Source organism: Rhineura floridana, chromosome 7 (assembly GCF_030035675.1).
Source record: "Rhineura floridana isolate rRhiFlo1 chromosome 7, rRhiFlo1.hap2, whole genome shotgun sequence".
In the NCBI taxonomy this organism is placed as follows: Eukaryota; Metazoa; Chordata; class Lepidosauria; order Squamata; family Rhineuridae; genus Rhineura; species Rhineura floridana.
In genome coordinates this window covers 94,083,492-94,108,245 of record NC_084486.1, presented here as the reverse complement: position 1 = coordinate 94,108,245, position 24,754 = coordinate 94,083,492, and the positions used below count along the sequence as shown (strand labels likewise).

Sequence of the window (24,754 nt, the reverse complement as noted above, 5' to 3'; positions counted from 1 at the left end):
GTAGGACTGAACCCCATGAAATTTTCTTTTAAGACAATGGGAATTATACAGAGGTCAACAAGGACAAAATGTCATCAGAAATTCAACTACTGACAAGCTAAATTATTCTCATTGCTAAATTAGCGTGGCAAGTATTTGTAATCTTAGGTGGAAATCCAAACCTCTCCTCTCCCCTACCGGAGGGGCTTTATGGAGCAGCAGGACCCCTGCTGCAAATAGCAAAGAAAGCAGAAGGTGGGGTGGAAGAATAGGATTGCTGATGCTATTATGTGATGGCAGTGAGACCAGCTTCGGTTCCAACAGACCCCAGGCTGGCTCAGAACACTGTGTTTGGGGGCATTTTACATTATGATATGACTGAGATGGGAGGCTGCCGCATACACATCATGTCTTGTACTTTGCCTTTTTTCTAAGTAGTACCAGTTTCTGGTTGTATATAACCATTTATGAAAACAGAATCTCTATTTCACTCACAAGGAAAACATTTCAAGATATTTCGTTTCTTTTGGGGGAGGGAAGAATTGCATAGTCTCATAATTCAAAATTGTTTATGACTAAAGTGTAGTCCATGGTTTAACTAGTGAGTAAGTCATAGTAAGTACATACAGCAGGTACTCTAATTGTACAATAATGTTAAAAAAAGAATCCAAAAGATAGGTTGGATTCTGCTGCAAATGCTGATGAAGGCTACTGCTGAAGATATTCAACGTGTTCTAAGGGTCCTTTAACATTTTTTTGCCAAGTATTATGAAATTAAAGACCCGAGAAAAAGCTCTAGATAACTGGACTTGATGGGACTCTTTACCCATGCAGAACATAAAGGAGTTGCCTATTGGTAAAACTTACTGTTGGGATGAAACATTTCACATGTGAATCTCATCTTTGGAGGACTTAAAGGATAGTCAAGAGGAAAGCTCAGAATAGCAGGGAAAACACCATACTCAAAGCACGTATCTTCTGGGCCCCTAGAAACAAAATGAAACATTATATTTGTGCAGCATGGGACCATTCAGCACCACTTTAAAACTGGCTGCAAAATATTAGCTACTAAAAATGAAAGCTAATTGTAATCAAATTTTTGCCAAATTTAAACTTGGCATCAGATTTTCTTATAGTTCGCACATTCACTATCTTTGTGGGCCCATCTTGCATGCTATGAGCTTCCATGACTTTTTCTTGAACCCAGATTCTTTTTTAAAAAAAAACACACACATGTGAATATAACAATACTAAGAATGATGTTAGCAATATCAAATTTGATCTAAAATACTAAAATGTGGTAAAATGAGTGTTTCAATTTCTCTCAATGAGAGGAGATCAGCTGATAAGCAGTAACTTCAAACCCAATTTGGCTAGGCTTGGATTTCTCTCCCTAATGCTTTGATAGTACATTGGCAGATGCATCTCTACCTGCCCCTTATCTGATGTCACATAAGATCTTTAATTAGTGTTTTTAAATTGCCTAATTTAAAACAATCAATCCTAATTAACAGTTGGGTTCATTACAGACATAATCTGTGTGTAGTTGTACTCCTTTTACTTATGAATAATCCTCATTTCTTATATTTTAAATATTAAACAACAGTACTTGTCAGATACATTTTAAAACAATGACAACACCCAGCACTGGAGGTTTGCTTCCTAATGCCAGACTAAGAAAGTTCTTTTGCAGGGGTGGGGGGAGTTTGGTTAATCTCAAGGGAAATAAATCACTAAATACTATAAGCTAAGGAACTACTTGGCTCCACTTTCACTACAAAAGGAAATAATGGGAAACCTTTTCCTTTGGACTAATAATAAGAGTACAACTTTACTGCCACACTATTCTTATACTTATACATCTGCAACCCAACCAAGTTTTCCCCCTATAATTTTTACATTTCTTCCTTGCAGCCAGGCTTCTGGTTAAGATAGCCAAGCAAGCAGCCTATTTTTTCCATATGAAAAAGCACCACCAATCTACAGAAATGGCTGCCATTATGTTGTATTCTTATATGGCCCAATTCAGACTGAGATTTTTCTTCATGCTTCCATATAAGCGCACACATGACAAAAATAAGCAACCAACTCATATGTGTGAACCAGCCCGTAGCATTCTCTTCCTTCACCTTCTGCCTGGCTTCTTGTTACTTTTCATTTCCCATTACCTGTATCCTTCTGCCAAGGCTCTAGACCACCATGTAGCTGCTAGGGTATCTTTGTTCTGTTGTGAAAGCTTCCTCCCCCCCGCAAAAAAATCCTTATTTACAAGACTCTACTATACAGTTAAATCCACTGTGTATTGAAAAATGAAGAGTTTTTTAAGGAGAAAGGCTAGAGTATAAAGAGTTAACTTGCTCATATCCATTCTCTCTAACCTAAAACAAGAAGCCGAAAGGGAGAGAAATCAAAGCTTGCACATTAAATTACTAGGAAGGTCACAACACTGCTTAATTACCTGGGTGTGTTTATTCAATTATACTCAAAACTGTCTCCAAGGCATGTTCCAGATTTTAGTGCCTGCACGTCAAGAGATATTGCTGGCAGGTGCTGATGTTGCTACTTTGAAGACACTATTATACTGCATGGACAAAGGTGTCAGAAACTGCCATTAAAAAGGCATTGTATAACCAAGGTTTATGATTTCTCTAATGGTCCTACGGAAAGATGTGCATGCTAAAATTTAGCACAATAGCTCAAGTAATAAAAGCAAGTTCAGGATGTGCATTTAGGATGTGCAGGCCTGCCAGACTTCAGATTTTGAACAGAAGTACATCCAAGGTGCACACCCAGATTATAAGTGGGTGTACATGTACACACACACATGCACACACACAACAAGCACTGACCATAATCTTTGGCAAGCTAAATAATTAAAGGTTGAAATTTCCAAATATGTGCCCACAGCATTTCTAGATAGTAACAAACAGTTGTTCTTGGGCATAGCTGAAAAAATGAGCCAAAAAATTAACACAGGTCTGAATATATATTGTGCTGGTTTTTATCTTTTTGTACACTGCCCAGAGAGCCTCCGGGCTTAGGGCGGTATATAAATAAAATAAAATAAAATAAATAAATAAATAAATAAGAGTCACCATAAGTAGTAAGTTTTAGGAGTTTCAACCTTCTCCAATTCTCCATTGTTAATTGACTTCCTTCCTGCAAACATACAATCTGCCGTTCTCATCCTTTCCCAGCGTCCCTTCAGTTCATTCTGCCATATTGCTTCTTGGGCCAAAGCAGTGGTTCCTTCTCTGGAAAATAACAACATACCCCTCTTTTTTCCTTCAACACCCACTTTAGCAAAGCTTTTCTTAAACCATGACAGCTAACTTCAACCACACCTTCACTATTACCCGTTTTTTCCTTCCACGAGAACAGGTCCTCCTACCAACCTGTTCACCTAATACAGCTTCTACGCCCTTTGGGCAGGACCCTTTAGAGATCTTTATTTTACCCTTAAAATTCTGTAAGGTAAATTGGGCTATGTCCAAGACCACCTAGTGAGCTTCCTGGTTCAGCAGGGATTTGATGCAGAATTCCCACATTCAGATCCAGCACCCTAGTGACAAGACCAACTAACCCTATAACTTCTATGGGTTACGCTCAGACTAAAGTTAACTGTATTTAACTTAAACTGGAATTCACTCTATGTTCTGTATAGGGCTTAGCAAGATATTGGTGCCAAATAAATGTTGCATTACATTGATACTATAAGATGGACAAAGTTGGGAAAAAAAGGAGGTACAGATACTCCAAGTTTTAGGGTGGTATCTAATGTTGTGCAAGAAGACTTATACCCATGCAACAGGGCTCAACTTCCTCTCCTCCCCCTTGAAACCATCCTCCATAGCCCCAAAATCTACTCCGGAGGGTCTCCCCAACTCAAAGGCGGCAGATTTTGAATGCACAGAGGACTGCACTGGAGAGGAGAGGAAGGTGAAGTCCCATTGCACATACATTAGTCTTCTTCTGCTTGTACATGGACAGTGTTGCATATGACTTGGGATGCAATTATTGGCCAGGGTTATGAGCTAGGTCAACTGAGAAGCAGCAATAGATGGTTAATGGTTATTGTTCCTTCTGGGCCACACCTCAGTCAAGAAATCTTGGGTAGCCATGCCACCACACTTTTCTGTCTGGTGGTGATATTGCTAAATAAAGGAACAAAACATCTCTCAACCACAACTGGGACAAATGAGCTGGATGGGCCAGACCTTGCCCAGCTGTGTCTTCCCAGGTACCCGACGCCACACCAGTGCAAGATGGGTGGTTAGATCTCTCCCGCTACCTGAGCTAACAGAGGTAGTCTCACCAGTAGTTTTGGGAAATTTGGGGAATTCATTTAGCCCAGGACTTTATGACTGCCATTACAACGATAGGGCTGTCTCAGTAAGTTGTTAGTCCAGCACATACTGCAGATCAAATTCTTGATCTGGTTTTGGAGATAGGTCAGACTGTTGCCCCATTGTCACTGACGAATCACTCCCTAATGAGAATTGGACTGGTGGTGATAGCAGCCCCCTCCCCTGCAGGAGCAGGCTGATTAAAATGATCCATTCAGATTCCTGAATGCTCTTGGGAATTTTCCAGGTGGCACACAAGGCACTCCGCTCAAGGCCCTTATCTCACTATGGAATGGCAAGATGGAGATGGCAATTGAAACAACTGCTCCTAAGTGCCCTCTCTGGTACTATGGAGCTTAAAATACTCCTTAGTTTTCTGAGGAGCTCCTGGCAATGCAACAGGTTACACAACAGTTGGAGTGCAGGTGGCACAAGTCTCACAGTGATTAAGACTTCACACAGGTAATAGTACATAACTATGCCTACCATATGGATGTGGAGACATTGAAATCTTCCTTTAATGACACTGTTGTGTCCTGAAGTAGCTGACTAACAGTAGGGTGGTGAATGGTTCAAGGTGCAGGCACAGAAATATTGGATCCCTTGAAAGCCTGCTGTGACAAATTTGCAAAGCACTTTGAGGGCAAAAATCACCTGAATTTGCTTAAACCACAAATGATGTAGGTCTGATGGTGGTGTCCATAGAGCCATCTAGCCTAGTTTGCTGGGATTAGTTTCAGTTGTTGCATTATGAAGATGTGGGCAAAATACTTGCAGGGGTATGGCCACTACCTGCTCTCTTGATCTTTGCCCACCGTGGCTTGTAAGAGCTAGCTGAAATGGTCTGACTAATCCAGCACATGGTTAATGCCTCAGAGGAGGGGTTAATGCTTAAGACCTTGAGAAGAGGCTCCACCACTGCCTCCTTCAGGAGGACCTTCCTGGACCCTGAAGTATTAGACAACTACTGCCTGGTCATGAATGTCCTGTTCTTGGGCAAAATAATTGAGAAGGTGGCAGCTGGTCAGCTTCAGACTCAGCTGAAGGAAGTGGATTTTCTAAATCCATTTCAATCTGGCTTCCAGCCTGGTTTTGGCACCATTATCAGAAGGATTGGGGGTAGGCAACTCAGCTAGCTCTCCTTGTTCCCTTTGCTGCTTTTGATTCACTTGATCACAGTATCCTCCTAGATCAGCTCTGCAGATTAGAAACTGGGAATACCATATTACAGTGATTTTGCTATCTGTAGGACAAATACCAGAGAGTAGTACTGGGAGAGTTTGGTCATGTCCAAGCCACACATTTAAGGCCTACAGCTTCCCCTAAAGAATCCTGGGAACTGTAGTTTACGCCTTAGAGCTACAATTCCCAGCACCCTTAACTACAGTTCCCAGTATTCTTTAGAGGAAGCTGCGTACTTTAAATATATTGCATGGATGTGACTTTGGCATTTATACTGTGGAGTTCCACAGGATTTCAACCAGCTTCCCATGCTTTTTCACATGTCTCTGAAGCCACTGGGAGCTGTTATCTAGGGATTGGAAGTCTGATGTCCTCAGTATACAGATGACACTGAACTCTACCTCTCTCAGTTGCTTTACCAATGTCTGGAGGCAGTAATGAGCTGGGATAAGGTCCAATAAAAAAGTAAGATGGATGCACTGATGGTGGGTGGTTTCTGTGTCCAGGAGGGGAGATGACCGCCTATTCTGGGTGGAGTTGCAATCCCCCTGAAGAAACAGGTTCACAGCTTGGGGGTACTTCTAGAACCCCAGTTGATACCCAGGTGGCCTCAGTGGCAAAGAACTCTGGCTAATTCACTAGCTGTAGCCCATCCTGGACTGGGATTTTCTAGCTACACCAGCATATGCGGCACTCCCAATCAAACTTCATAGATATTTTTAACAAGTCCCATATTTAGAAATTTAAGATGAATACTTTCTTTTATTTTAGCACAACATACAGTTGCTTGCAAGAAGAATGCCTTTTGGGCCTCAAACTTCTGACATTTCCCCAGTGCTTCTCTTGATTTTGGTAGGCTTCAATCCTATACTTATCTGGAAGAAAATCATTGAACTTAACTGGGGCTTACTTCTGACTAGACCAGTAGTGTAGCGAGACAATTTTCATTGGGTGGGCAGAGACAAAAATGGGGGGGGGGGCGCAGAAGGGTTGGTGCATTGGTCACTACAAAAGAGGTTTCTGGGGGGAAGTTTTCTTAAGTAATGACAATAATAAACCCTAATTTATGCATTTTAATTAAGAACTATGACTTATGAATTTTACAAAAAAGGAAATCAAATTAAAATACAGTATTTGCCACATGCAAAATAGTTACATAAACTAAAAAACAGTGACCAGGAAGTAAATGTATATTGTGCAAGTCATCCTATCATAATGATCTGAACTATTAATAAAGTCTAATTCGACGTGATTGCAAGTTTGCAGAGGAACCGTTCACTTCAAATTACTTCAAATATGTTACTTTCAAAAGCAAAGATTACTAACTTTGTACCTGAAGACAGCAGAAGAAGCCAATATGGCTTCCCAAAAAGCTTAGAGATTAGAGATGACTTGAAAACAAAAAAGGAAGTGGAAGGAAGGCCAGACTACAAAAGAACAGTACAGACAGATAGCATGGAGTTGCAGGGATGGTGTCAGGAAGACTAATGCTGAAAATGAGCTGAAGTTAGCAAGAGATGCTAAAAGCAACAAAAAAGCTTTCTTCAGGTACATCCATAGTAAAAGACAGAGAAAAGAAATGGTGGTACAGGTCCTAAATGCGGATGGCAAAATTATAGGAGATGATAACGAAAAGGCAGAAGTGCTCAGTCTTCTCCCAAAACAGGGTCTACAACCCTCCTGGCAAATATGAAAGTGAAGGGGCAGAATTGATAAACAAACTATCAAGGAATACCTAACCACTTTGAATGAGTTCAAATCTGCAGCGCCTGATGAGCTGAATCCTAGAGTATTGAAGGAACTGGCTAAAGAACTCTTGGCACCACTGTCTTATTATCTTTGGGAAATCGTGGAGGATGAGTGAAGTGCCAGATGACTGGAGGAGGGCTGTCCCTATCATAAAAAAGGACAAAAAGGAGAAACCTGAGAACTACAGATCAGTCAGCCTGACATCAATCTTTGGGGAAATTATGGAGCGAATTATAAAGCGGTCAATCTGTAAGCACCTTGAAAACAATGCAGAGATTACTAAAAGCCAACATGAATTTATCAAGAACAAATCCCGCCAGACTAATCTTATCTTAATGATATAGTCACTGAGCTGACAGGTCCAGAATCCCCCCCCCCCAGCAGTTGGGAACAGGAAGGTTTCGGTCCTCCTGTACGCAGATGACATGATCCTGCTTTCTATTACACGCATGGGGTTAAAGAGACTACTTTCGAAATGCAGTGCCTTTTGCTTAAAGGAAAAATTACAGATAAACCATGCCAAAACTAAAGTCATGGTTTTCGGTAAAAGGCACAGAAATTTTCCTTGGTCTATGGATGGCCAACGAATCGAGCAATGCCGCTCCTTTAAATACCTAGGCATATTTTTCCAGGATAATCTTGCGTGGAAAAAACGTATCGACCACACCAAAGTTACTGCTCTTAGAACATGCGGTGCCATCCTGAGCTTCTACAGGTCCACAGGTGGTAATCTCATCCCCCCAGCACTGAAAATTTATAACAGCAAAGTTTTACCGCAGATCTTGTACGGCGCCCCGGTTTGGGGCTTGGAGGGTCCCCTTCTATGTAATCTTGAGGTGGTCCAAAACAGCTTTTTAAAAAAACTTTTGGCGGCATTGTTGCGAGCTGAGACGGGAACTTCTCCTATCAGCGCTCATATCCATTGCGCATTGCTCAGTTTTTGGGAGTCAATCCAAAACTCTCAGTCTAAGCTCATTTTGAAATTATGCGTCGAGCAGGTCTCCAGAGACAAATTCTGGGGTGGAAAAATCCTTGGTATATACCATTTGTACCACATTTCACCTCTGGCCTCTGGTATCCATGATAGAACAAGGCTGGAAAGAGGCAATTTTTCCGCACTGTCACTGGTTAGATAAGCTAGCAATCAATAACTCCAAACCCTTTAAGATTGTTTGGGGCTATAAAAAAGGACCACTGAAGGGCAAACTATCTGGCCCATTCCATGACACCAACGCTTAGACAAGCTTTCACTGCACTCCAGTTCCAGTCAATCCCGAATGCTGTAATGGCGGGCCGTTATAACCAGACCCCGTGGACCCAGCAACTTTGCATTTGTGGGACCAAGGCAGTTGAGGATCTCCCGCATTACCTACTAGAATGCCCCCTTTATGCACATCCGAGGTCCAGAATTCTGGGTGAATTTCTAATACGGGGGAGGTCTGTTCAGGATATCATCATCTTCCTTTTAGCCGACAAAGATTCTGCGGTTACACATACGGTCGCTCTCTTTGCCTGTGCTGCACATAAGATCCGTGCGGCACAGCTGGCTCAATTGTCGAGTAACTCATAGGGGATAAGTTTTGCCCTGTACACCTCTTGAAATTTACCAAAGAATGTTTCAACTGTAGTTTTATAAAATGATCAGCGATTCTGTATGTTGCAATGGCCTACGGCTATGCAATAAAACTGACTGACTGACTAATCTTATATCATTTTGTGATCGGGTAACGTTCCTGGTAGACTGTGGGAATGCTGTGGACATAGGACATCTTGACTTCAGCAAAGCATTTGACGAAGTTCCCCATGATATTCTGATTAGCAAGCTAGCTAAATGTGGGCTTGATGGAACAACTATCAGGTGGAATCACAGTTGGCTACAGAATTGTACTCAAAGAGTGGTTATCAATGGTTCCTTCTCAAACTGGAGGGTGATAACGAGCAGGGTACCACAGGGCACAGTCTTAGGCCCAGTGCTCTTCAACATTTTTATTAATGACTTGGATAAGGAGGTGCAGGGAATCCTTATCAAATTTGCAAATGATACAAAATTGGGAGGGATAGCTAATACCCTAGAGGACAGAAACAAAATTCAAATGGCTCTTGATAGGATAGAGCACTGAGCTGAAAACAACTACAACATTTAACAGGCATAAGTGCAAAGTTCAATACCTAGGAAAAAGAAACCAGAGGCACAGTTATAAGATATGGAAAACTTGGCTCAGCAATACTATAGGTGAGAAGGATCTTGGAATTGTTGTTGATCACAAGTTGAATATGAGCCAAGAGTGTGATGTGGCTGCAAAAAAGGCAAATGCTATTTCAGGCTGCATTAACAGGCATATAGTTTCCAAATCATGTGAAGTACTAGTTCTCCTCTATTCAGCACTGGTTAGACCACATGCTGAGTACTGTATCCAGTTCTGGACACCACATTTTAAGAAGGATGCAGACAAACTGTAACTGGTTCAGAGGAGGGCAATGATGATGACCAGGGGACTGGAAGCAAAGCCCTATGAGGAAAGAGTGAAAAAACTGGGCATGTTTAGCCTTGAGAAGGCTGAGAGAAAATATGATAGCACTCTTCAAGTACTTGAAAGGTTGTCACACAGAGGAGGGCCAGGATCTTTTCTCTTATCATCCCAGGGTGCAGGGCATGGAATAATGGGCTCATATTACAGGAAGCCAGGTTTAGGCTAAACAACAGGAAAAGCGTCTTAACTGTTAGAGCAGTACGGCAATGGAACTAATGGGAGGTGGTGGGCTCTCCAACACTGGAGGCATTCAAGAGGCAGACGGTCAGCCACCTGTCAGGTATGCTTTAATTTCGATTCCTGTATGGAGTAAGGGGTTGGATTCAATGGCCTTACAGGCCCCCTTCAACTCTACTATTCTGATTCTATGTTTGTTTTTCTCTGATGAACAGCTGAACATCTCTAGTGTGTCAAAACATGTGTCAAAGTGAACAATGAATTTTCACACGCCAGATGCACCAAAGGCGAGTCCTGCAGCATACAAAGTGTGCATGCATGGAAACGCTTCTGTGTACAGCTACAATGTTTCAGTAAGCTTATGAACTGTGAGTTCAGTTCTCCTGAGGCAGCGGCTTCCCGGAACTAACTACCCTGGTCTTCTTTGCTATGCCAGGAAAGCAATTAAAAGAAGCTTCACTTTAAAAATTAAATTAATACCTATAAACATCACTTTTCATACAGAAATGCTTGACAGCATGTCACATAGGAACTATATGTCTCTCTGAACTACAGGTGCTAGAATTAACTGTACAAGCACACAATCTCTGTTCTACAGAAAAGCCCTGGGCCAGCCAGCTAACACTGCTTCTGATGGCTGTACCAACAAATCTCACACACCCTATTTTGGTAGTACATAAGTTTGCATGAGAAAAGTTAAAAAAGGTGCATTATTATTTTTCAACTTTTTCAACAAACCAAGGAAAAAATGCCCCCAGACATGCACACACACAATATTTCAGCTCCTGACTGGCTGGGCTAACTTAGAAAGATCTCATTAGGCTTCCTGGGCCTTGGAGAGCAAGCTCACTTGGCTCTCTGCTTCTTCTCAGGTCCTGCCCTGGACTAGGCTACTGCATCTAGGCCCAAAAGCCTGGGCACACCCACCAGATGCACTAATAACATCCACCACCTCCAGAGGCTGGTTGAGCATTACAGGGTAGAGATAGATGCTCTGCAGCGCATAACAATGCTGTCCTTCCTGCCTTTTCCTCCTCTAATTGTAAACTTTTAGATTTGCCAGTTCCCTACCCCATCCATCAAGACTTGTGTTTACTTCATTCACACTTTTAACTGTTATATTTACTGTGTTTGCATTCCATTGGTAACTTTGCCCTGTCCCTCTCTTTGGATGCCTAAACTGTATTTCTAAAAGCTCAACTGAAGTTTTAAGTTACTGCAATGATAAAAATTTGGGAACTGAAGGAAAATTTCATTGGGGACAGAATTATCATATTGCCCCCCGTCGCTACACCCCTGGACTAGTCGTGCATAGACTGCTCTGTTTAGTATCCCATTCATAATGGGATTCTAGTTGTTGTATCCAAGTCATGGAATAGACCCACTGAAATCAGGTTTAAGACTTTAAACTTAGTTAACAGAGAACCAGAAGACCTATGTAGTGAAGTCAGAGAGATTATCAGGGAAGAATGCAAAAAGACAATACCTCTAGTTAAAAAGAGAGAAAGACCTCAATGGATGACTGAAACTCTTAAAATGGTTAGAGAGAAGGAAAGCAAAAGCAAAAGGAGATAGAAACACGGTCAGAAGCCTAAATGCAACAGTACAGTGACTAGTACGTAGAGACAAAGAGAACTATTACAATAGTTATTGTATAGAAATAAAAGAGGACAACAAAAAGGGAAGAACAAGAGCCCTATTCTAAAAGATTAGAGAAATGAAAGGGAAATGTAAACCGCGAGTAGGGATGTTGAATAACCAACAGGAGAACACACTGACTGATCGAGATGAAATAAAAGGAAGATGGAAGCAATACACTGAAGAACTCTATAAAAGAGATGCCAGGATGACAGATTCATTCATGGAGGAGCCATATGAAGAAGAACCAGAAATTTTAGAATGTGAGATGAAAGCTGCTCTTAAAATACTTGGAAGGAACAAATCACCAGGAACAGGTGGCATACCAGTAGAGTTGCTACAAGTTACAGAGACTGTATCTGTCCAAATTTTGACAAAAATGTGTCAAGAAATATGGAAAACTAAACAATAGCCCACAGACTGGAACTGTTCAACATACATCCCAATTCCAAAGAGAGGGGATCCCAGGGAATGCAGTAATTATCAAACTACTGCCTTAATATCCCATGCAAGTAAAGTAATGCTCAAGATTCTACAACAAAGGCTCTTACCATATATGGAGCGAGAAATGCCAGATGTCCAAGCTGGATTTAGAAAGGGAAGAGGCACCAGAGATCATATTGCAAACATATGTTGGATAATGGAATGGACCAAGCAATTTCAGAAGAAATTCACCCTGTGCTTTATAGATTACAGCAAAGCCTTTGACTGTGTAGATCATGAAAAACTATGGAATGCTTTAAAAGAAATGGGGGTGCCACAGATTGTCCTGATGCGCAACTATACACTGGTCAAGAGGCTACTGTAAGGACAAAATATGGAGAAACTGATTGGTTCCCAATCGGAAAGGGTGTGAGACAGAGATGTATTTTATCACCCTATTTGTTTAACCTATACACAGAATGTATCATACGGAAAGCGGGATTGTACCAAGATGAAGGAGGTGTGAAAACTGGAGGAAGAAATATCAATAATTTAAGATATACAGACGATACCATACTACTAGCAGAAACCAGTAATTATTTGAACCGAAAGTTAAAGAGGAAAGCACAAAAGCAGGACTACAGCTGAACATCAAAAAGACTAAAGTAATGACAACAGATTTATGTAACTTTAAAGTTGACAATGAGGACATTGAACTTGTCAAGGATTATCAATACCTTGGCACAGTCATTAAACAAAATGGAGACAATAGTCAAGAAATCAGAAGGCTAGACTGGGGAGGGCAGCTATGAGAGAACTATAAAAGGTCTTCAAATGCAAAGATGTATCACTGAACACTAAAGTCAGGATCATGGTATTCCCAATCTCTATGTATGGATCTGAAAGTTGGACAGTGAAAAAAGCAGACAAGAGAAAGATCCGCTCATTTGAAATGTGGTGTTGGAGGAGAGCTTTGCGCATACCATGTACTGCAAAAAAGACAAATAACTGCTTGTTAGAACAAATTAAACCAGAACTGTCACTAGAAGATAAAATGATGAAATTGAGGTTATCATACTTTGGACACATAATGAGAAGACATGATTCACTAGAAAAGACAATAATGCTGGGAAAAACAGAAGGGAGCAGAAAAAGAGGAAGACCAAACAAGAGATGGACTGATTCCATAAAGCAAGCTATAGACCTGAACTTACAAGATCTGAACAGGGTGGTTCATGACAGATGTTATTGGAGGTCAATTATTCATAGGGTAGGCATAAGTCATAATCGACTTGAAGGCACATAACAACAACATTATGACATTGTATCATGCACTTTAGGTTTTTTTTTTCAAAAAAACCCAACAACATTCACATATAAGATTGGAACCAAGTGGATATGTTCTGTCTTGGAATAACAAAGTATTTGCTTCGACAGTTCATCTTTCTGTATCAAAGCTGATCATTGACTTTTATTTATAAAGCAAATAACATTTCCCAATCCAAGCTATTTTTTTCCTATTAAACAAGAAAAGCCACTCATGTCCAGGAGATGATAAATATTATGTGTCGTTTAAGAACATAAGAACATAAGAAGAGCCTGCTGGATCAGGCCAGTGGCCCATCTAGTCCAGCATCCTGTTCTCACAGTGGCCAACCAGGTGCCTTTGCAGGTGTTTCTTTGCTTATGGGAATATATATAAGTATATATATATATATATATATATGTATACTGCATTTCTTGATGTAAAAAATAAGCAAGCTTCTACAGAATTTTCATGTGGGTTGAATGATTTCTCTTTGTACACCAAGAAATAAAACAAAAAAACTTGGATTAGCTATCAGTTACATAACTTTCAGATACCAAGCTTTACAGCACATCATAAATTCATTGCGTAACTCTGGACATGATAAAAGTGTATGTGGAGAGAGATGGTCTCCCTTTCATAACGTTAGAACCTAGGGGCAATTGAATGAAGCTGAATGTTAGAAGTTCAGGACAGACAGAAGGAAGTACTTCTTCACACAATGCGTTATTAAACTACTGCATTTGCTACAAGATGTGGTGATGACCACCAATTTGGATGGCTTTAAAAAGGGGCTAGACAAAATCGTGGAGGATAAGGCTATCAATGGCTACAAGTCATGGCGGCTATGTACCACCTCCATTATTGAAAGCGGTATGCTTCTGAATACCAGTTGCTGGGAATCACGAGCAGGAGAGTACTACTGCACTCATGTCTTGCTTATGGCCTTCCCATAAGCATCTGGTTAACCACTGTGAGAACAAGAGTGCTGGACTAGATGGGCCTTTGGTCTGACCTAGCAGGATTCTTTGTATGTTCTTACAACACTGTAACATATAACTAAAGATACAGTAGGGCCCCACTCATACGGCGGGTTATGTTCCAGACCCCCGCCGAAAAGCAAAACCGGCCGAAAAGCGGAACTCCGTCAATAAAATGGTGCCCAGTGCCGGAAAAATGCCGGAAAAGCAGAACAAGCGCCGTATGAGTGGGGCCTTAATCTAATTGAAAGGCGCCGTATTAGCGGGCCGCCGAAAAGCGGGGCCCTCCTGTATAAGAATAGCTTGGAAAATGACAAATGTTAGCAATGTCTTATGTTTCAGTGGCACATGACAGAAAAATATTATGGCAATCAGCCATGACTTTACATGTATTTTAGAACATAAGCAAAAGTCCAGGATAACTTTGCATTATATCAGTAACATACAATTATAGAATATAAAAGGGTATAGAATCTTCACATAAACATCGGGTAAAAGAACAAACACTTATGGGAGGTCAGTAATGCTATAATAATTGTTTTAAGCACATTTGTGAACTTTTTTTTCCTTTTTATGAAAGCAGCTGCAACGCTCCTCTCCCAAAATCTCACAGTGCACAAAGGGGAATTCCAAACTGAAGTAAACACATATATTAAAGTCCTGTATCTATACTAAAATATAATTACTTTTCTAGTCAGCTTTTTGAAATATTGGCTTAAATTTGTACTTGTTATTTTTTAAGAGCGGCCTTTAGGCTAACCAAGTTCTAACAATGAATACCTTTGTACCATTTTAGTGGGTAAATTGATGTGATAATGAGCACCAACAGTTTTCAAATGCCACCAGTTTTGAAGTTAATAAAGCTAAGCCAGGATACTCTGATAAGAAACAGAAAAATCCATTAGTCTCACATATTAAGTTTACTGATGTGTACAACACAGCATCCACATGACATGAAGATGGGACTCTTTATATATTCTTGATATCAAGCTTATCGCATTGATTTATGGCACTTTTGATGTGACAAGATCAAAGGTGTGCATTTAGTTGCTTTAGAAATTGTGAATGAAATTATAACACTTGGTTTGATGCTCAAAAAGACAAGCATGATTTTATGAAAGTAGACAAACTGAGCAAAAAGATGAACACACTAAACCTAAATGTTTACCTGCACGAATATTTGACTAAAATAAATGAGACTTGTCCCAAATAAGGCCATTCAGGATCAGATTCCAGCCACTGTATCTTTTCAGCACTAGCCAGACTGAAAATATTCACAATATGATGCTACAGAAATTCTTGTTTTCATCATGAAACACAAGGATTGGTACTTTTTGTATATCCAAACAGGTGTCACTCTCATCACCTTTACAATCTTCACTCCTGAAACCTCATATACTTTAATTATATTTGCAATATATAAACTGTACCCACTGATATTCACATCTACATAGAATTAATTTTTTCAGAAGTCATGAAAGTATTCTGGCTCTGTGAAGTTCTATGTTATAACTATTATTATAATACAGAAAACCAAAGTAAACAGACAGTTGCTTCATTATTATTAGCTAAATCTTCATTAGTGCCATTTGTAAATTAGGCACTCTCATTCTCAATGCTTGATAAGCAGCCCTCAATTATACCTCCACTACTGCGACAAGAGAAGATGTTAATATGCAAGTTTGCAAGCAACAAGGGTGGTAAGCATCCAAGATAAAACAGGAGAAAAAAGAGGGGGGAGACCCCAAGATGCTGAAAAAAGGGGGATTCTTGAAATGAAAATCCAAATGCAAGTTTGACAAATAAAAGTTCAAAGCACTCTTCTCATGTGTGCATGTGTGTTAGAAATCAGAAAATAAGTCATTGTTTAAGAACCTACTGCATATTGGCCACCGTTTCTTTCAAAGCGCTGATGTATTATAATACAAAGTTTGCTTCCTTGCCATTTGACTTGTAATAGTCTGATGCACAAGCATTACACATGTGTTTCTTTATTCTGTCAGTTAAGGCCACAAAATCAGAGCCCGCAGTGAACTCGTAACAGTTGCCATGTTACTTTAACACACATTTTTCTAATTATAAAAAAAGAACTTCCAGATCAATGGTATAGACTCTATTTTAATTTATTCCAGTATCTCTTAGTGCATACTGTACTTCTACAATTTTCCAGAGCCACAATCCTATCAGCGGCTTTGTAGGGTATGTTGCCAAATGACACAGAAAGGGTACCCTTCAGAAGAGGAAAACTGTACTTCAGGGGAATCCTAGAACTTGTGACTTTAGTCATACTGCTAGTTTTCTCAAACACACATGCTCCTGTTTGGAGATACCAGCAACTACAACACTTGGCCAATAGAAGAAGTTTTACTATACCAGTAATTCCCAACCTGGGGGCCATGACTCCCAGGGGGTCGCAAAGTAATCCAGAGGGGGCTGCAAACAGTAAAGAAATTAATTATTTAATATATATTTTTTAAAGTCTTCACTCCCTGGATGCTGTCTGCTCCTCACTGCCACTGCAAACACCTCCCCCTTGCTACAAACGAGAGGGAAGGACATTTGCTGAAGCACCAGAGCATCTTTCAGGCGCAACGAGGGCAGGCATCTGCCTATAAAACACATGGCAGACACCAAAGGAGGCTGAGGGTGGAGCTACCAGGAAGAAGAGGGGATTACTGTTGCTAACTCGCATCTCCTCGCACTGCTGCTGCTGATGACACCCTTACTGAGAAAGAGAGGAGAGGGTTTTTCATGAAAGGACACAAGGAAAGGCTGCTTTCTTTCTTCATTCATGGCAGCCGACTGGCCTGCCTTTCTTGGCTCCTGCTTTGCTGCCACCTCCTTAAAAATTATTCTTATTTGGAAGGCTGCCCAGATCTCGCCTTTGGCCCAGACAGAGCCAAAGAGAGGAAGCTCAGGACTTGCTCACCCACCATCTCTGAGGCTAAGTTTGTGTGCCAGCACCCCCCCCTTTCTTCCACCTACACTCCACCTGTCCAAACTCTCTCTCCAAGATACTGTGGCAGTTGAGGGCCTCCCCTCTCCCACATGCCCAAATGCATGCACACCTGCAGATGCTTGCAGGAGGGGCAGGTGTGTTTGTGTATGTGCATGCGCTGATCTGTCTTCTGCTCCACTCTCATTCCCCAAGTGCATGCTAACCAAGACATCAGTTCTGATTATCCCAAGGCCTAAAAACACTAACCCCCCTCCTCATCTATCCACCTTTTTGCCTTCACAATCTAGCATCTCCACCACTACCACATTTCTGCTTCTTTATTATTATTTTTAAAAAGCTCAGCAGGTTGGCTGAAGCTAGGGTCCACAAACTGCAGCTGAAATGTATTTGTTTAATTATTGCATTTATATCCCACCTTTCCTCCCATTTGCTCAAGGTGATGCACATGGTTCCTCCCCTTTCCATTTTATCCGTACACCAACCCTGTGAGATAGGTCAGGCTGAGAGACTGTGTCGGGTCCAAGGTCACCCAGTGGGCTTCATAGCTGGGTGAGGATTTTAACCTGGATCTTAGTCCAACACTGAAATCCACTGGTGTTGGGAGACAGGATTGTACATCTTCAGACTGTGTGTGTGGAGGGAAGGGGATATCAATTTCATTGGACCTTTGCATCAAGAAAAGAAAGGTTCACCTCCCTGTCTGCAGGAAGCTTTTAATAGAAAGGGATGTTTGGAGATATGACTTTGCCACACACCATTTTTCAATTAACAGAGACTAAAATTACAATTAGCATGGGGGGTGTCACAAAGTTTTTGGGTTTCAAAGGGGGTCCCATAGTCATAAAGGTTGGGAACCACTGTACTATACTACAGTATTGGCCACAGTTTCATTCTTGGCTTTTTTTAAACAATTATATGACACTGTCTTTTCAGAAAAAATCCAGGTATTGTAGAGCAAGGGTACCTATTTAGACAATTTTCAGGTAGAAGACATGATGTTAGCCTATTATTTCTAGTAAGAAATGGCTATGGGGGGCTGTGGAATATAAGTACAAGAAAGGTAAACCAACCAATATATCCCAGAAAGGACTTGGGAAAAACCACTGCCTACGTTCTTCATTTCTTGAAGAATGGGCTATAACTGCAAAATAATTTTAGACATTTTCTGAAGCTGGCAAGTTCAGCTGTCTGCGGGCCTCACTAGAGAGTCTGGGGTAGGGGCTATAGCAAAAAGGAAGTCAAAGTCTAACAATAGAGTGAAAATGGGATATAAAGTGTCTTTAGTTAAAATAAACTGTAAAAACACTCTCCTCAAATAGGCTAGACCTCAACCATTCCACTGCCTGTTTCATCTCCATTAGAAAACTGCTAGGTGACAGCAGAATGCAGAAGCTTCTTTTGTTGCTTCTTAGTTATGGATTTACTAGGTGGAATCCAAGACATTAACACTATTCTTCTCTCACATTATCTGAGTCTATCCCAGAAGATGTCATGGCATCTTCACACTTATACCTGGGAACTCTATGCTAATTACCACAAATTTTGTATGCTCTTAGTGGCACTGAAGTAAAGACCAGCATATGAATTTAACAACAAAGAGAGGTGTGCTTGCTTAGCAAACATTCCTTTTTGTTTCATTTAAGGCAAAATGTTTATTATTGAACTCTACAGCCCTCCCTCTTGGTAAGTTGGTAAAGTTTATCTTTTGCAAACATTTTAGGAGTACTTGTGTTGGCAGGTGGATACATGCAACCTGAACTGTTTTAGGGGCATCTCTAAACATGACACTTTGTTTATTAAAAGATTCACATTGGATTAGTTTTTCTCTGCTGCCCACCAGCAAAAATTCTTCTATATGCCGATATAATTTAAAATGAACAAAATCTGATTAACTTACATTATTAAAGCTTCCCATTCAAAGAAATTTTCTTCATTCATAGGTCCTATTTAAAGACAAAAGGTATTATTTTATTAAAGGCTTTCTAACGTCAAGGTATACAGATAAAAAATAAATGTATTTCCTTACCAGCTACTATGCCTTCTGGTGGATTCAGGGTCAACTCTAAAATTAAGAATAAATATCTTAAGTATTTTTTAAAATTTGCACTTCATCCTTTAACACCACAGAAGCAAGACATTCAATGGTCTGCCAAGAGAATCTATATGGCCATGGTAATTTCTAACAGCAATAATAGATAGTCCAAGGCTTTAGAACAAGAGGGAGCAAAAGGTCTCACCAAAGGGTTTTGGTTTTTTTAGTACAATCATAAACCCTCTTACAAAGGAGTGAGCCGCACTCAACACAGTTAACTTGCTTCCAAGTAACAGAAAGCATAGTATTACACAGGGCTGTGGAATCGGAGTCGTGAGCAATTTTGGGTGGAGTCGGAAGAAATGTACCGACTCCGACTCCAGCTTCAAAAGAAATTTTGATTGACACATTTTTTAAAATATAAATTCAAAATGTCAAAGAAGCTTCCCATGAAGTCAGCTGTATTTGAGCATTTCACCATAACTCAAGATGGAAACCATTTTGTGTGTCAGTGTATGACACAGGACCCAGATGAAGACAAAAGCTGTGATGCCAAGATCAGCGCATATTCAGGCAGCGATAAAAATGCTCCTACGAGAGCTTCCAATTTAAAAAAACATTTAAAGCACTTTCCAGGGCTGTGGAGTCAGAAGCAAATCTGGGTGGAATCGGAGCCAGACAGTAGAAAAATAGAGGAGTCGAAGGTTTGGCATACCGACTCCACAGCCCTGGTATTACACTGCTAAACAGAATTTTTATTAGAACTCTGGGAAACCCAATTCTATATTTAAAGTCTAGCTCTCACTATTGCAGTAATAACTTGTTTTATATATAATACAACAAACATGTGCTCTATAATTTATATTGAAGCACACAATATATATATCTGAATACAGCAAGGAGAGAACATGAGATTTCACATTTATTCATTTTTTATATAATCAGGCACCCTCCATTTTAGCAGATGGATACTGTTAGGCTTCCATTTTCCTGCACAACATTTATTAACAAGTGCCTAGTCTACTCCAGCCTTCCTCAACCTAGGACTCTCTAGATGTTTTAGACTGCAACTCCCAGCAGCTACAGCCTGAGAAAGACTTGCATATTCTAAGTGTTTCCAAGCTGTCATCCATGGACCACCAGTGATCCATGAGCTTCATTCAGGTGATCTGTGGCATGTCTACATTAAATATTCATATTGTTTTTCAATTGTGTTTTTATTGCTTCTTTTGTTTCTTATTTTATATTTTATTGTATTATAATTTGAATTCTATAGAATGCAAATTGTAAAATTACAAACTGCAATACATAGGATATAAAAGAAGCAATAAGTGGTCCGCCAAGACCATCAGCAGTTTTCAAAAGGTCTGTGGGGGGGAACGTTTGGGAACCACTGCTCTAACAGTTCCAGATCTCTAGCTGTTTGCAATAAGAACTAGCATGGGAGATGAAAACAGGAGGAGGATGGGGTGAGTGAACAGCAGCAAAAAGATGAGTTATTGCTCTCTCTAGTGGAGAAGATGCAAACACCAGAATCAAAGGACTGTTTAAAAAAACCATGCCATTTTTTCCTTAACCTTCAACAACCATGTTTCAGTGCAAGAGAAGTGATAATTCACTGGTAGAGCATAAATTTGGCATTCATGAAGTCCTGGCACCTCCAATTAAAAGGTATCAATAATAGGATTGAAAAAGACTACTGTCATTCACAGTAGACAATACTGAGCTGGATTGACCACTGATCTGTATAAGTCAAGGGTAGAAACACACTCACTATTCTGTTGGCTCCAACTCTCTCTTCTGAAAATGGTGGCAGAAAACGCAAGTCAAACCCCATCTCTTTTTACTGTAAACCTGGTGGGGACAGCCTGTGTGCATTTTTTAAAAATTTAGCTTTAAACAGATTTTGCAACTGATAGGCAGATCAAACCATTCCCCTCCAGGTGAGGCTAATGGAAACACTGTGCTCTGGTGACTAGTGTGATCACAGCCCAAGTCCGTGATGTGGGTTTTCCAGAAAAAAGTTGAACTGAAAAATTTCCCTATGCAAATTTCACTAATTTGCATTAGAAAATTTTCTGATGCTCTAGACTCGGAGAGTGATCTAATTTAGCATGTTTATTTAAACAAAGCTAAAAACTTAAAATACCACTCGTGCCTAAAATTGCCTTTACAATTGGTATCTGTTCATTGTTACTATTCAATTTATAAACGGAGAATTTTCACAGAAAAATAAAGCACTGGAAAAATTTCCATCCCACATCACTGAGTTAAGGATTTGTTTATTTGGGTATTTATACATTGTCATTTAGGGTTATACACATGAAAGTAGTTTATCTTCGTATCTAATGAAAGTACATTAACACACATTTTTTACAGAGTTTTGTTTTTACTACTACAGTATGTTCAGACTTTGCTATAAGAAACATAAGAAGCTGCCTTATACAGAGTCAGACTACTAATCTATCTTGCTCAGTATTGACTAGCAGTAGGTGTTCAGGGTTTCAGACTGGAGTATTTTCTAGCCCTACTGGGAGATGCCAGGTATCTAGGAGTGCAGCACTGAGATACATTTCTGACTTCATAACTGGCAGCCCTGTTGAGGGTTTGTCACAAAAAGTTAATATGGCATTAGGCCTGTCTACTGTAGACCTATTGCTTGACCTGTATGAAAGATTGCTGCCTTCTTACCACCATTATTCCAAGCTCTCCAACCAGGGCTGTGAAGTCGGAGTCATGGAGTTGGAGTCATGAGCAATTTTGGGTGCAGTCGGAAGAAATGTACCAACTCCAACTCCGATTCCAACTCCTTCATAAATGGCAAATGTATATTAACTAGTAATAACAAATTTACTGTAGTAAAATGGTAGCACAAGGCATTTCATCACCACCACGTGAATCCAGAGCTTGGAAAAGTTACTTTTTTAAACTACAACTCCCATCAGCCCCAGGGATTGGGCTCGTGTCGGAGTCGGACAGTAGAAAAATAGAGGAGTCGGAGTCGAAGGTCTAGTGTACCGACTCCACAGCCCTGTCTCCAACACACTGTCAACTAAATGGCAAGCAAGAAAGCTTCCATACAATGAAAACTAATATAACTCTAGTTAAGATCTTAAACACAGCAGCACAGTAGAATTCCCTGTTTGAGGCCAAATAATTTAGACACTCAACAGAAGCAAGAAGTAAAGCCTTCAGACTATCACTGCTTGTTACAGTATTCCAGTATGAAAAATAATGGTAAAATGTAACCCACCTAGAAGACTTATTTACTTGACGTTTATATACTGCCTTCCTGCCATCCCTGCAAAAACCTCTGCACGTTAAATAATAACATGCCAAGGAGAAGACTGTAGTAGATACACTAAACCAGCCTTTCCCAACTAGTGGGCCACCAGATGTTGTTGGACTGCAATTCCCATCTTTCCTGACCACTGGCAATGCTGGCTGAGGCTGATGGGAGTTGTGGTCCAACAACATCTGGTGGCCCACTAGTTGGGAAAGGCTGCACTAAACCAAAGTTGGCAAACTCCAGGTAATGTTGGACTACAACTCCCATCATCCCTGACCACTGACTATGCTGGCTGGAGCTAATGGGAATTTGAGTCTAATTAATTCTGGACAGCCACAAGTTTTGTCATCCCTGAATTAAACTCTTCTCCTTGATGTGCTAGACTTCTACATACAGGAGATTTGGGTGTATAGGAGCATTTCAACCCCCAAAACCAAACGGCAACCTTACAGCCTCAATTGGCTCAATCCAGGAAGAGCAGCACCCCTTGGACCTCCTGAATGTTTAAACTTGTCGTCGGTGTCGTAAGGTGACTCGACGTGCTCCCCATTTAGGTGATAAACACAAAAAGAGAAAGACGCGGGGCGAGGGATCCAATGCTAAAGAGATTCGGAAGCAGGGCTCCAAGGCCAGGCAGAATTGTCACGCCAGGGCCCAAACACTCCCTCAGAAGAAGGGCGCGAATGGATCTACAGGCCCAGAACGAGACAAGGGACGTCTCATAGCAACGAAGCCTAAAAAACGGTCGACACCATTTAAGGGAATGTTTAATGGCGAAGTTCGCCGTACCCTTCCGCTTTAACGCCTGTCCCCCCCCCCGCTGCCACTCACGTTTATATTCCGCCATTAGCCGCTTCAGCGCCGTGCCTGCCATACCTCAGGTAGCGAACAGAGTTTGATCCAAACCCACCACAGTTGTTGTCACCTTAGTCACCCGTGGAGTACTTCCGGTTGGCCTGTACCATAGAGAGGCCCATACCAACGGAGGCTTTCCGGCTCTCCCTCTCCACAGTTAGCCCCAGTCCAAGATAGCAAGAGGTTAGTGACACACAAGCTGAATATGTTTTCAAAATGACTGTTTTGTTTTATTTCTTTCCTCGCTTGGGGCGGAAATAAGACCTGGTCATAGAAGCTAGTAAAGAAAGCCGGTATTTTTTCCTCAGACGCAGGTCCGGCTCCAGCAGTGACCCGGGTGGGGCAGTGGCCGAGGGCCCAGGAATACAGAGGAGACCCTCACTGGCGCCAGCGGAATGGGATCTGCTGCTTGTTGCGGATCCTATCCTATTCCAATGGCCAGGAAGTGTTTTCCCCCCTGCTAGCTTCTCTTTTTATCTGATTTTCACAAGTGGAGGGGAAATTGACGGGTTAATACCATGGAGTGGAAAAGCTGAGCCCAGAGGGTCTCCTCAACTTGGTAACTGTCTCATTCACCGCTATGGTGGTATGGTCTAGGCTATTTGCTGCATGATTTCTGTAGTATTAACCCCTTAAATCCCCTCCAGCAGAAGGAAAGAGCAGTGGCAGCCATTCCAAGCCAGGCTGGATCATGAAGGAGCAAAGGAGGAAAGGGTTGCCAGGTTCCTGGCCTGAGACTGATCCTGTATCTTTAGGAGAAGAGAAAGTCAGCCAAGTGCAGGTGTTCTTGCTACCCTGTAATGAGAAAAACCACAAGGTGGAATTCTCTCTTCCCTCTGCACAACTTTTAAAGATACAGGAGACCTCTTGGAGGCCAGGCCCGGCAACCAAGAGGTCTTCTGTATCTTTAAAAGTTGTGCAGGGGGAAGGGAGAATTCCACCTTGTGGTTTTTCCCAGTACACTGTTGCAAGAACACCTGCACTTGGCTGACTTTCTCTCCTCCTAAAGATACTGGATCAATCTCAGGCCATTGAACCTGGCAATCCTAGAAGAGGAGGCTTCCTGGCACAGCGTGCTCTGCTGCAGGGCAAGCAGCAGGGTCTCCGGAGCCATGGCAGGAATGCCCCCGATGAACTTACAGCCTGATGTTTGGTTTTTCTTCTCTCTCTTTTCTGTCTGATTCCTCTGTCACCCCAGTCTTTCTGTTCAGGTTTTGTTTTACTTTAAAAGGATGAGGCCAAGAGGGAGGAGGAGTGTTGTTTGAGAAGGAAAGCAAGAGGGAAAGGGCCCCCCTTAAAACCTTTGCC

General features: G+C 41.1%; 1 protein-coding gene across 2 annotated transcripts in view; it reads right to left on the bottom strand.

The window, feature by feature from the left end:
- Positions 1–23,900, bottom strand: part of UBE2G2 (ubiquitin conjugating enzyme E2 G2) — a 35,118-nt gene extending 11,218 nt beyond the window's left edge. The window contains exons 1-4 of one of the 2 annotated variants that reach the window (XM_061636553.1): positions 23,423–23,900; positions 19,297–19,332; positions 19,168–19,213; positions 847–965 (exon numbers count right to left, since the gene is read on the bottom strand). In XM_061636553.1, the coding sequence (XP_061492537.1) occupies positions 847–965; positions 19,168–19,213; positions 19,297–19,332; positions 23,423–23,465 (244 nt within the window). In that variant the 5' untranslated portion in view covers positions 23,466–23,900. The remainder of the gene's footprint in view (positions 1–846; positions 966–19,167; positions 19,214–19,296; positions 19,333–23,422) is intronic. The other variant, XM_061636554.1, reaches the window with a different exon arrangement.
- Between the last annotated feature and the right edge of the window lie 854 nt (positions 23,901–24,754).